This window comes from Macrobrachium rosenbergii, chromosome 15, assembly GCF_040412425.1.
Source record: "Macrobrachium rosenbergii isolate ZJJX-2024 chromosome 15, ASM4041242v1, whole genome shotgun sequence".
NCBI lineage: Eukaryota > Metazoa > Arthropoda > Malacostraca > Decapoda > Palaemonidae > Macrobrachium > Macrobrachium rosenbergii.
The window spans coordinates 56,532,602-56,545,928 of record NC_089755.1 but is presented as its reverse complement, the minus strand read 5'-3'; the positions used below and the strand labels follow the sequence as shown (position 1 = coordinate 56,545,928).

General features: G+C 37.9%; 1 protein-coding gene across 7 annotated transcripts in view; it reads left to right on the top strand.

Moving 5' to 3' along the window:
- LOC136846774 (probable serine/threonine-protein kinase dyrk2) overlaps positions 1-13,327 on the top strand; it is a 64,254-nt gene that overhangs the window by 43,846 nt on the left and 7,081 nt on the right. For 4 of the 7 annotated variants that reach the window (XM_067118006.1, XM_067118005.1, XM_067118009.1 and 1 more), the window contains 8 exons: positions 5,547-5,660; positions 6,235-6,325; positions 6,631-6,801; positions 7,092-7,221; positions 7,569-7,713; positions 8,584-8,689; positions 9,366-9,472; positions 10,266-10,355. In XM_067118006.1, the coding sequence (XP_066974107.1) occupies positions 5,547-5,660; positions 6,235-6,325; positions 6,631-6,801; positions 7,092-7,221; positions 7,569-7,713; positions 8,584-8,689; positions 9,366-9,472; positions 10,266-10,355 (954 nt within the window). Of the gene's footprint in view, positions 1-5,546; positions 5,661-6,234; positions 6,326-6,630; positions 6,802-7,091; positions 7,222-7,568; positions 7,714-8,583; positions 8,690-9,365; positions 9,473-10,265; positions 11,924-13,327 lie in introns of those variants that run through there. The other 3 variants (XM_067118010.1, XM_067118008.1, XM_067118004.1) reach the window with 1 other exon arrangement.

Here is a 13,327-nt window from a genome sequence, read left to right as displayed (position 1 = left end):
TGGATGAAACGCGTGCTCGGTACACGAGGACGGGGAATTCTTGCCCGGGGAGTCGAGGTCCCCCTCCCAACTCCGTATTTTTGCAAATATTTAATATCGAGCCGTATGGATTCCCCGTACAGGAAAGTCCAACACCCGCTCCAATCCGCCGCGTATGATCTTAGTTCTTGATGTGGTATTGATCAGATGGGAAAGGGGCGAGGGATAGGATCGTGTAGGATTGTACGCGTAACTGTTCTGTCTTCGCGTGTATTGCCAAGTGGGAGGATTGGACGGAACCGTGTGTATAGAAGTAAATAAACAACATATGTGCCTCGCTAACCTTTACGTAACAAGCCGTGTGTGCATGTTTGCGTCTGTATAGGTGAATGTCACTCTATGCAGCCTGTATGTATGTATGTATGTAGTATGTGCCACCGTTGCTTTTTACGTAACGAGCCCAGGATGCATGTGCGTGTGTTTTTGTCTGTTTGTGTAAGTGAATCTCACTCTATGCAGCTTGTATGTATGTGTGGTTGTACTCCAATAGCAGCCTAGGTACCAGCCGTGAGAGAGAGAGAGAGAGAGAGAGAGAGAGAGAGAGAGAGAGAGAGAGAGAGAGAGAGAGAGAGAGAGAGAGAGAGAAGGTATAAGGCCGGGCCAAGAACGTACACCAACTCTGCGGCACTTGGATATTTTGGCAAGCCGTCCCCCAGGGGAGAAATGCGACTTGCCTCTGGTAGGTTCATTCGTTTGTTTGTTTGTGCCCAGTATAATGAATCGTTCCGTACTGTTGTGATTGGTTTGTGGGGATGGCAGGGGGGGGAGGGGTTTTTTGGAGTTTGTGGTATCAATTGGGGAGTCTTCAGTGTTTATGGCAGAGTAGAAGGGGCTACGAATGGTTGCATAATTGTGATATTTCGATTATAATTCTTGTTATGGAAGCTGAAATAATGTTATGCAAGGATTGATTTACTCTTTTGTTTTGATTTCATCTCTTTAAAACGAAAGATATGCTCTCTCTCTCTCTCTCTCTCTCTCTCTCTCTCTCTCTCTCTCTCTCTCTCTCTCTCTCTCTCTCTCTCTCTCTCTCTCTCTGATTTAACCTTTTTGTATTGGTTGTAGGTACATCATATGCCATCTATGCTAAAGGGTATAGATATTCCCTTCCATGCAAACACAAGTGTCTCGGGTCACAAACTGTGAAAATAAGAAATTCCTTGTTAATCCGTTGTTTACATGTAATTTCCCCCCCATACACTTGCTTACTTACATTCCCGAATCCCCGCTTGGCTGGCTGCCCTGGCCTGGCCTGGCCTGCCTATATTAGATGAACCTGTGCTTCTGATAATGGGAAGCACTTTAGGATAACTTTTGCTAGATTGTTGAACTTCAATAACGCTTTGATCTCTCTCTCTCTCTCTCTCTCTCTCTCTCTCTCTCTCTCTCTCTCTCTCTCTCTCTCTCTCTCTCTCTGCGCTTGGGCCTGGTGTGTGTGTGTGTTTTTTCATCAAAGAATTTGATTTAACAAGATAATTATGAATCTTCACTTTCAATTAATGCTGATGCCGATATAAAATACTCTCTCTCTCTCTCTCTCTCTCTCTCTCTCTCTCTCTCTCTCTCTCTCTCTCTCTCTCTCTCTCTCTCTCTCTCTCTCTCTCTCGTTACGAAGGTCCTAATTATAGGGTGCCTACCTGTTGTAGGCTCACAATGTTAACTCGTGCCACGTTCAAGTCAGGTGTTTAATATTAACATCTTTCCATAAAACCTATCACATCTTTCCATAAAACTCAATCCAATCGAGAAGGCTGACAAACAGCTGTTGTGGGCAGTCATGAGACATTCAGTGAATTAGGAATAATAGCAATTAGGAATGAGTCTCTCTTTTCTGTTTAAGGTATTTGTTGTAGTGTGGACAAATGCCCTGCACCAATCTTTCTGCTATTGTTGTAAAACTTTGGAAGACTCTTCAAAGCATTCTTTGGGGTGTCTTTGTATAGTTGTGTGGTCACTGATTCATCTGTATTTGTCATAATCTTCGATCTCCTTCTGACCTCTTCAAGGACGAACGAATGACCTCCCTTGGCTTGCATTGGTAAAAGTCAGGTCACACTTTCGAAAACCGACGATGATAAAAATGCGTTCTTTGTGTACGTTCATACAGTGCAAAAGAGACACTATTTCTGTTGTGGGGACTTGTAGCTCACCAGGCCAGGTTGATGCCAGTTTCGCGTTGAGAGAGAGAGAGAGAGAGAGAGAGAGAGAGAGAGAGAGAGAGAGAGAGAGAGAGAGAGAGAGAGGAGAGAGAGGGGGGAGTATTTATATAGGAAGACTTGTGTCAGGGCCACGCACTTCCCTGCCTCTACCCTCTCTCTCCCATCTCCTCTTGGCCCTATTCCGTTCTCACCATCACTTCTCCCTCATCACTAAACACATGGTCACTTTTAGATTGGGCCGTTCGGCTCCCGAGGACTACAGCGGAACGCGATGGTCAGACTTTTCTTTTTTTATTTTTACGGAGCTATAAAAAGGCTCCGAGTCGTCTTCTATGGAGGCGGATGCGAAATTTTATTTCCCCCTTCTCGGATTCTGTAAAAATGCGAGATGGGTTGTTGTATCGGGTGTTACTCTTCAGTCCGCCACTGCCAGCGGTGTTATTGTTGTTGCATGTTTCCTGTTGCTTCTGTTAATGTTATGTAGTTGGTAAATCTTTTAATTATTGTACGTTTTTACCTCCACCTAATGAAAAACACACACACGCACACGTAGAGGAATCAGACCTTCTTCAAAAACTGGGCGTTGATCAGAGTTGAATTTAGATTGAATTATTGAATTTAGATTTAGAAAATAGGTACCTCCTTGATTTCCAATCGTAGTTTCTGCCTTTGTGCTCGGTCATGTTGTGCTTATAATTTTTCACAAACAGAACACTCAAACGTTTTGCATTTTCAGTGCTAATGGGGCGTTCCCAATTCACATTTATGCTTGCGTGAGTGTGGTGCAGAATTCGTTTTTAAATTAAACCAACCGATTTAAACTTTGATAAACCGGTCAGCCGCTAGTTTATCAGGCAGACACAAACTTCGGCTGATGACTCGAAGCTGCGAAAAAGACATGTATTACAAAGTAAATAGATTATATACGTTTGCGATTTTGTAAATGCCCATTTTCGTGTTTGTACCCGCGTCCCTAATGAACTGCAGATCTCTTGGTGGTATCGATCCACGCCTGCTGCTTTTATTAAAAGAAAAAAAAAAAAAGGAAAAGCGACTTAGATATATAGCATCATCATCTCTGCACCCTCGACTTGCCAAGAGTATTTAAGAGGGCAATACTTAACGAAGCTTTACGAATCGTAAAATCTCGAATGAGAATTCATTTCCTTGTCTTGTGCCAGTCTTTAACCCCTTCGGTTTCTTGCCCCGACAAAATCCTCTTAATATCTTCATTTCCAAGCGTGACACAATCTCCCATGTCTTCGCTTCCACCCCTGACAGAATCTCCCACCTCGTTCCTATTTTATAGGAAGAGCAGTCATTTCCCCCCACTCCTGACAGCTATTCTACACATTCCGATGGGCGGGTGATTCAGGACAGAAATGAGCGACGCCGCTTATAGTATTGGTTTTTAGGACCAAATTTGGCACGATCCCCTAATGTGTGTGTGTGTGATGCTTTGGGGCGGGGGTGGGGGGGTGGGAAGGGCCTGATTCAGAGACCCCGTAAATTCGGCGACCAATTTTTGAGTAACAATCCAGTGAGTTATCCGGTAATTGTGGCGACTTGACTTCCTCACAATATTAAGAGGTCCTTGACTCCTTCCTTCCTTTGTGGAGGTTAATATTTTGGTTTTTGAAGTCGGTTTTGGCTCGGGTATTGCGCGAGAACACGAAGTCGCTATCGAAATGATTGCTTGGCTTTGTGCCCGAATCACACGTATTCCACTATCGAAGTGACTCGCGAAATGTATCAGATTGTGTCCAGTGTATCGACGCAGTTAGAATTGTTCAGTCCGTAGTCCTGTGTTTATCTTGATATAACTTGTAATTTTGATCCGGACTCCTCTCATTGTAGAGAACATAACCGGATGGATTCTAAAACAAAATCCTTTGATACAAACTCCTCTCGTCGTCAAGAAAAACTTAACCGGATGGATTCTAAAATAAAAAAAAAACTTTTATCGTGAGATTCTCGTAATTGAACGCCTGGTCCCCTTCGCCAGTTGTGCAACTGGTCACATTCTGTCGATGCTTTCGGCGCAGTTGTCGTGGAACGACGAAGGGTTATTTTTCTGTAGAAAGTGTGAAAATCCCTTCCGAGAGCTGCTGTGGACTCTCTCTCTCTCTCTCTCTCTCTCTCTCTCTCTCTCTCTCTCTCTCTCCCGGGTATGTATAGAGTGTGAATCAAAGCATGGGTTTAGCGCCGCCTGCCAAGGTAGGCAGCTAGCTAGCTAGCTACAGCTAGCTGGCGTCTTTGCGGCGTGTTCCTATTTTTGCTCATAATGCCCCGAGTGGGAGAAGATGATTACCGCTTCAGAAAGCTGCGAAAATAATTTCCTTTCGGGCCTCCTCCTCCTCCTCCTCCTCCTCCTCTTCCTCTTTCCTCTTCTTCTTCTTCTCTTTTTCTCTTGTTTATCGCCATCGAGCAGTAATGGCGCAGTGGTTCCCCCGATCTTGGATAGAACTTGACGCCAGAGAAGTGGTTGGAATGTCCGTCCCTTGATCCTTATTCCACACTCTACAGCGGGCTGGGAGATACAGCTAATCTATTTTATAGTTGTTTTTACCAAGGTTTTTCCTTTGATTTTAGTTTTATTTTGCCAAACACTGATTTGTATGATTTTTTTGTACTGCGACGTTTGAGACGGCTATTATTATCCTAAAGGGGATTGTACTTCTGTATCTACTGTTCTTTTTAATATTCATTAATAAGGAAAAGTATATTGGAATAGAATATTCAGTATTACCTCATTCCGTTTTCTTTGTACTAGATAGTTGCTTAAGATTGTATGTCATGTTATGATTATTTTTTGTGACGTTATGTGCAGATTTTGGCTGGAACCCAAATTCAAAATTGATAGCCCTATGAAGTGATTTTCAACCTGGCTGATTAATTGAAAATTTTACTAATCATTGTAACTGGTACAAGTATTGTGCCAATCACTTAACTGATATAAGTATCAATCTTTGTGCAATATAAGTAATGTCCTCATAGGGGAGTAGTGACATCAGTGCACCTCATGGGGCGCACTGTAGGCATTACTTGAGGTTCTTTGCAGCGTGCTTTCGGCCCCTAGCTGCAACCCCTTTCATTCCTTTTACTGTACCTCCTTTCGTATTCTCTTTCTTCCATCTGACTTTGCACCCTCTCCTAACAATTGATTCATAGCGCAACTGCTTTGAGGTTTTCCTCCTGTTACACCTTTCAAACCTCTTACTGTCAATTTCCATTTCAACACTGAATTACCTCATATGTCCCAGTACTTGGCCTTTGGCCTAAATTCTGTATTCAATTCAATTCAGTATAAGTAGTGTCATACTAATACCCCTGTGTTTTTTATTTCAGTGATAGGTTCATAGCCCTGAAAATTATCAAGAATGTAGAAAAATATCGGGAGGCTGCAAAGCTAGAAATAAATGTCTTGGAGAAGTTGGCTGAAAAGGATCCCTTCAACAAACAGTGAGTACTAGTACTTTTTTTTTTTTTTTTTTTTTCCATCACAGGAAATTGTCTTAACTGTATTTTCATTCAGTCACTTTTCTGTTATTTACTTTCACATTAACATTCGCAAAAACATGAGTGTTAGGAAGAGAGGTAGCTAAAAGTATTTGATTTAGTGTATTACAATAGAGTAGTTACCTGTCATTCTTGCTGTAAATTCTGGTTCGCTGAGTTCAAATGCCAACCAAACAACTGAATATTACCTCTTTAGTAAGTTTTAAATACTCCAATTTTTTAACTAATAATGAGGAATAAAAAGTATTCTTATAAATACAGTAGATGACATGTAAAAAGTCAGGCCATCATAGTATGACTACAATTGTTTTGTTTTTCTGATAAAGTACCTTTCTCCCTCCAAGTGGAGTTTTGTTACAAACATCATATGTATTATAAACCAGCTCATCGTAATTTTTGTCATTGTTGGTGAGAGGTTACTCTGTATATTGAAAAGTCCTGCAGCACAATATCCTATTTAACTTTTTTTATTTATACTGAGGAAACATCTATAAAACCCACTTTTCTTTCTCAACAGTTTGTGCGTTAGAATGCTAAGCTGGTTTGATTACCATGGGCACGTATGCATCGCCTTTGACTTGCTAGGTCTAAGTGTATTTGACTTTTTGGTAAGTATGTTCTTTGAAACCACTATGATTGATTCTTTGTCATGAAATTAGTTTCCAGATGTTTAAAAGACTAAACATGGTGTATATTTTATGCTATTTTCTGTGATTTCTTTTAGATGACCGTCATATTCTTTGGAAGTTGGAATTTCAAGGCAGTAGCCCCTGCAGGCTTGTTCCATATGAATAGGGTTTATCCTTTGAATAATATAATAATAATAATATGCTATATATAAATGGCTTTCAATTGAAATAAAACTTACTATATTATAGTGGTATATTAATCAGTGATTTTCTCTCTCTCGCAGAAGGACAACAATTACCGTCCCTACGCGTTGGATCAAGTTCGACACATTTCATATCAGTTATGTTACGCAGTCAAGTTCCTACACGACAACAAACTAACTCACACTGATCTCAAGCCCGAAAATATTCTCTTCGTAGACTCCGATTACGACCTAACATATGATCCAAAGAAGGTAAGGAACTATTGGCTAAAGATCTAATGGCTGTTCTTGAATAAGTAACAGCGATATTTCACCGTTACTTTATTGTAAATTATTCCATTATTTTCATTGAGTGATTTATTATTGTCTCAAAAGTAACTTCCTTTCTGTGGAACTGTTGGAGCTATTAGCTAAAGATCTCATTGTTTGATTTTAAATAAGTAATAGCAATATTTTACCATTACTGTATTGAAAATTATTTCATAACTTTGCTGAATATATCATCATCCTCCTTAAAATAACTTCATTTCCCGTTCTCGAAGAAACGAGACATCAGAACGGTCAAGAGGACAGACATACAGCTCATTGACTTCGGTAGTGCTACATTTGATCATGAGCATCATAGTACAATTGTATCGACTAGACACTACAGAGCTCCCGAAGTCATATTAGGTGAGTTGGTATAGTGCTGTATTGTGTATAGGAGGCTCCTTGCGTAATATTTTTACTTGTGTTCATAAATGAGAACATATTACTGTACTGTATATAATGCCCATTTTTGTGCATTTATGAAATTATCTTGTAGACATTTCAGGATTTTGAAAGTATTTGTGAGTTTGTCTTTAAAGAAATTTATTATATAGCTGTTATATCCGTATATATTTGCAATATATTTGCAAATTTTTATTGTCATATACTGTATAAAGTGATGTATTTGGTTTTCCTTAAAGTTTTCATGCAGTAGAAATTATACCATAATCCTCTTAGCATGCATTACTGATCACCCTGTCCCATTACAGAGTTAGGATGGCAACAACCTTGTGATGTGTGGTCCATCGGATGCATTATGTTTGAGCTTTACCTCGGTATCACATTATTCCAAACCCACGATAACCGTGAGCACTTGGCTATGATGGAACGCATTCTTGGGCCCATCCCATACAGGTGAGAAGTCTTTGGTATTGAGGTTTTTACGTCAGGTTTTTGAAAATTGCATTCAGCAGTATGTAGAAACTAAATAATCACAGGCTTTGAGTGGTGATGATGTTTTTAGAATTCTTAGAAATGTTGCTTTCTCTATATCCAATACAAATATTTTTGTGCTTGAATAATTGCAGCTTTACCTTAATCTACCCAAACAGATTTAACCCTTAAGGTAATTAAAGGGAAGGTGTCTGGCCAAAGGAACAGTAGACCTTCAAGGGTAGACTGATTCTAAGTGGGAGGAAGTCGACACTGTTATATGCAAAAATGATGCTTTGTATCTAATTGGCACCCTTTTTGCAGTATGTTTTTAGTACATTTAATAGATATTGGTAGCTTATATTTTTAAAGTTTAATATGTTACCTGTACAACTGGTTGATGAGCTAACTCTTGGCATTGACTTCAGATTTGTTGAAAGACTGATGTCTTGAGTTGCTTTATTGAAATTCCTTTAGCCATGAGTCATCATTCCACTTATATCTAGGATGTGGAACCATTTTCTGTGTTTCCTGAATCATATAATAAAAATATATATGAGAAACATATTTATAAAACTTCATGAGAAAGGACCACTAACATTCTCCAATACTTGTCTCTGTCCTGAAAAAAAGTCATTGAAATACTTCAGGAAATGTATTTTAACTGAATGAATTTGATAGTATTTCTTCAATAATTCTTTATATTATTTGGAACTTCACTTAACTTCATGTGTTGATGTCTTTTATTCTTTGCATAACTGATGTTCATCATTTTTTTATAAAGAACTTTGTGTTTCAGCTGACATTAAAAATTCACTGATTTGTTAAATATGTTATTTTGATAAACCGCAGAATGGGCAGAAAAACGCGGACCAAGTATTTCTACCATGGTAAATTGGATTGGGATGAGAAGAGCTCAGATGGGAGATATGTCAGAGAAAACTGCAAACCTCTTAGAGTGAGTAGACATTTTTAACTACCATTAAGGCCATGTATTTTGATTTTGTTTACCTACTCCTTGCATCATGACATATACAACTTGTAAGTTGTTTACTTTGAAATTAATCAGAAGGTGTATCTAAAGGGGTAGAAAGCCATCAGGCTACATCTTAATTGACCTTTGGATGTGAGGATTTAAAAATGTCAGTAAATGTCATTGCAGTATGGTAACTTTGATGGAGTAGCGTTCATTTTTAAGTGCTGTGGTTAGTTGGCATGTTTGTAGAGCATAAGCAATGCAGTTTCAGTATATCATGAATATCAGTGACTAGTTTTTGTTGGATTTTTTCCCTTGTTCTCAATATACAGCTTGGTAACCAGGTATTGTAGTGTATTTGCAGTATGTATCTGGATTTATAATTTTATTCATGTTATATTTATATTTAATCCATCCATGTAGCTTCATTTTTTGTGCTTCAGTATTGTTATAAAACTAATTGAGTATTTAATACAAGTTTACTCATTAGCTATTTGTTGTGTTATTTATTTACGTCAGTGCGAATATTTGGTAATTTCATTTAAAATTGGGTACCTTAATGGAAATATGTAGCTCTCTGAAAAGAGTAAGTCCTATCTTTGTCTTATCCATGAATTTGTCTTTCTGATATTCATCTCATTCTGTGTGTGCTTTGCAGAGTTATCAAACCAGTTCAGATGAAGATCATCGTCTACTTTTTGATTTAATCACAAAGATGTTGGAATATGAACCAGATCAGCGAACTACTCTTGGCGAAGCACTAAGGTACGTCACCTTCAAGGAGTTTCTACAGTGTGTAATCATTAAGTAGATAAACAGTGTTTGTTCTCTAATAGGAGGTTGAAAATTAAAGCAAGGCAAAGTTAAAGATGCTGGACTGCAAAGCACGGAGAGACCAAAGGACATAGAAAAGTAGTGCTGGTTTGGGCCTGAAGAGATGGTGCAAAGAATCTTTGCTGTAGTTTGTGTGTCATGCAAGGTGCATTGTGAATGGTGCCCTCCCAAATGACAGTGATAAAAAAGTTTTAGAATAGACTTGTACAGTAATTATTATTTGTCCAGTTTTATTCATATAGGGAAAGCTAAATAATGTACAGTATAGTACAGTATTGACAGTGGTTTAGAAATCAGGGTGTTATTAACAATATACATATTTTGAGCTACCTAGAATTGAACATAAATCTTCACATTCAGCATGTTATAGGACTGTTATTATTATATTGGTAGTCATTAGTAAGAATCAGGTACAGATGCAATGTTGTTTGTGCTGGACTAGTAGATGCCAAAATGCATAACACAAAGTTGATGTAAGTGTAAATGTATTTTGGTTTTCAGCAAAAAACATTAGTTTAGTGGATAAAGATTGTTTGTAGTACTGTACAGTACAATTCATTTATAGCATTTTTACACTCATATTTCATATGTCCAGCACTGTACCGTAATTGACTTTTCAAAACTTGTGAGACAAGTAGCATGGACTTGAATGATAGATGTCCTTTTCTATTTTTGACTTGTAACCATGATGATAATGAAAGCGTTCTTCTTATTCCCTTTCCAGACATCCGTTTTTTGACAAGATAGCTGCCATTCACCGGCTGGGGGACGACGCGGTTGGTGATCTACGGGAACGCTCACACTCCCTTTCGCGGTGATGTCAAGTATTCCAAGAATCTTACAGTGCTGCCGCTTAACTGTACCATCCCTTGCACCCTCCCTGCCTCATCATAGCTCTCATGCAGTCATGTACAGGAGAAGAAATGTAACCACAGCATCAGGATCCTTGTTTACAATAACTGACGATTGAGAGAGAATCTCATTTTGGGTTTTTTCATAGCAAAGTATTTTTTTGCTTCATTGAACTTGAATACTTTTATTTTAGACAGGATATTGTATGTACAAGTTTAATGAAACCGAAAGAAAGTAGGGTATATATATATATATTATATGAAGAGATAGTTTGTTGGACTTATTTTGATTAATGAAGTTTGATAGCTTCATTAACGGAGACCACTTCATCAGCCCCACTAGATTTAGCATCGTAGTTCGTTTCGTTCAGTGGGCTTCGACATTTGGAAATGATATTCATTTCCAGTGTGAGCTATTCAATGCCTGTGGCATCGGGAGGGAAACAAGGTAATTTAAGAATAAAAAGAATTTTACACATTTGCATTAAGTTGTAATTAACTGGTATGTTTTTATGGCTATTGTTTTAAATGAGGCTATTGCAATGCTGTTTATTTCTCTGAGTTAAAGAGCAGACAGTTAGGTGAGTCCAATGTAATATAAGAAACTGTATAAATTGAGCCTTGGACATTAGTGAAATGTTTTGTATGTGTTGTGAATGACTCGTAGCAAGTGAATTATTTTGTATTTTTTTTATTTCGTACTAATACTGTACTTGAAGTTGTCTTTTTTTATCTTGATGCACAAAACTACTACTAGTGTCAATTGTTTTTTCCTTTCTTCAGTCTTTCTCGTACTGTACTGTGCACTGGTGTGGTGAAGTAAGTAAATGAAGATGTAACTGTGAATTTTGAAAATGCATTTGACACTGTCAGAGAAAGCGGACTCTTCAATTCAGTGTTCTAGATAGCAGCTGGAATTTTTCAGGATTGGTTAATAACCATGAAATAGAGGAGAAATGCTGTACGGATACAAATTCGTCATTATGTGATAGTACTTTCAGTTCTGTTGCGAAAATAAGGAAAAAATGCTAATCAGTCAAACTGGTGACGTGTACTTACTGGTGCAAAGTGGAAAGTAAATCTTGAAAAGTCATTTACTCTTACAATTGACAAGCGGAAATGGAGGTTGATTTGGACAAATTAGGCGAGCACGAGACTCGCCCTCATTGTTCATACGCTGTATAATGTATATATATTAGTTTTCTGTGAAAATGTCCCAACCCCCTCCAGAGTTTTATATTGTATGAGTGTATTTAAGGATGGTTTTTTTTTTTTTACATTTTTTTTTCTGGTGAATCCAAAGGATTTCATTGTAACTGGAATAGCAACTAAAATCTTTTAGGGAAGACAAGTAGCTTGTGTTGAAGACAAATGTAGGATTGTGGGCATTTCCAAATAGAGGTTATTATCCAACCTTATATATATATTGACAGGATGTATAGTGAGAGATTGTTGATCATGTTGAGGTATGACTGGTGTCGTTATTGCCAAGGCCATAAATTTGTTGCTCTCAATAAATATTTTCATTTAATTATGTTTTGGTAACCTTTATAGAAAAGACTATGAATTCCATCTCTCACTAGTCTTTTTTTTAATACTTTAGATTTTAAATATGTCATGCATTTTATGATGGTATATGTGGTTGTCATAGATCATTTGCTATTGATCATTATAAATTCAAATATCATTGCAATGTTTTCTAGTACAGTATTAGTGGATTCTCTTGCAGCAAAGAAATCTACCACCCTGCTTAGATCCATGAGTTGACTGGGAATGATTTCTGTTGGTGAAAGAATTTCTAGAAATGAAGAATGTTTCAGAATTCTGCCTTCTACAGTGCCAAAGAGGATGTCCTAGCCTCAGTCGAATACCATTAATCATATTTTGCATTCTAAAACATACCATCAAAAGAAGCTGTCTCCTGAAGTAAGTGGATCTACTTATAAATTTAATGCAAAATCCCAGTGTATCAAAATACCAAACATTTGTTAGAATCTGAAATGAATAGTACAGGGGTAGAAGTAGGAAGAACAGAAATCTCTTTGAACTTCTAGTTGAAGAATCTAACTTAGAAACAGCTGGAGATAAAATATTAAAAAGAAAAATAGACAGATATTCTGGTGATTGAGAAAAGGATTCAAGTTTTGCAGAGCAAGCAATTCGAGAGAAAGGTTATCCTGAAGTGAACACAAAATAGTGCCAGGTGCACTGTAGGCATTACTTCTTAGCCTTGTACTTGACCTCTATTCCCACTTCATTTATTTAGCCGTTCTATCCAACCCCTCCTACCGTCCCTTCTTAGTGCAATTGTGAAGTGTTCTCCCAGTTCCACATTTCAATCTTGGTACTTCATTTCCTTTTCCTCTACCCTGCTGTCTAACTGCTCTTAACTCCCGCTTTTAACTGTCTTAAGCACCAGTGGCCGAAAGTTCCCAATACTTGGCTAGACAGCCTAAATTTCGTAAATCAAATTAGATGCCAAGTATTGAGAAAGTAGAATATTACCAACCATAAAATATGCCATTCATATAGCGGTACATATTTTGAAATGCAAGCACAGAACTACGTAATCACAATGTTAAGCTACTGTAATTGCCTCTATTATGAGTTACCAAATAATTTGCTGAAAAAGTTGCAAGGTTAATTCAATTAGGCAAGGAAATAAGCCATCAATATGGATCTGAGTATTGGTAACAACCTTCCTAATAGATAGGCTACTTCGACTAATGCAGTAAGGAGTATGTAACTAAAATACCTATGAGACCTGAAGCTATAAGTACATTTATAAACGGTTCTTGGTTTGATTATTTTTGAAAACATGCCGTAAGATCGCTCATTAATTATCAGAGTGAAGAGGCAAAGAATGATCTCAATAGACCTAGTTGTGTAATACTGCACCACTGCCTTAAGCTCCCTCACTTGAAACAGTTAATCT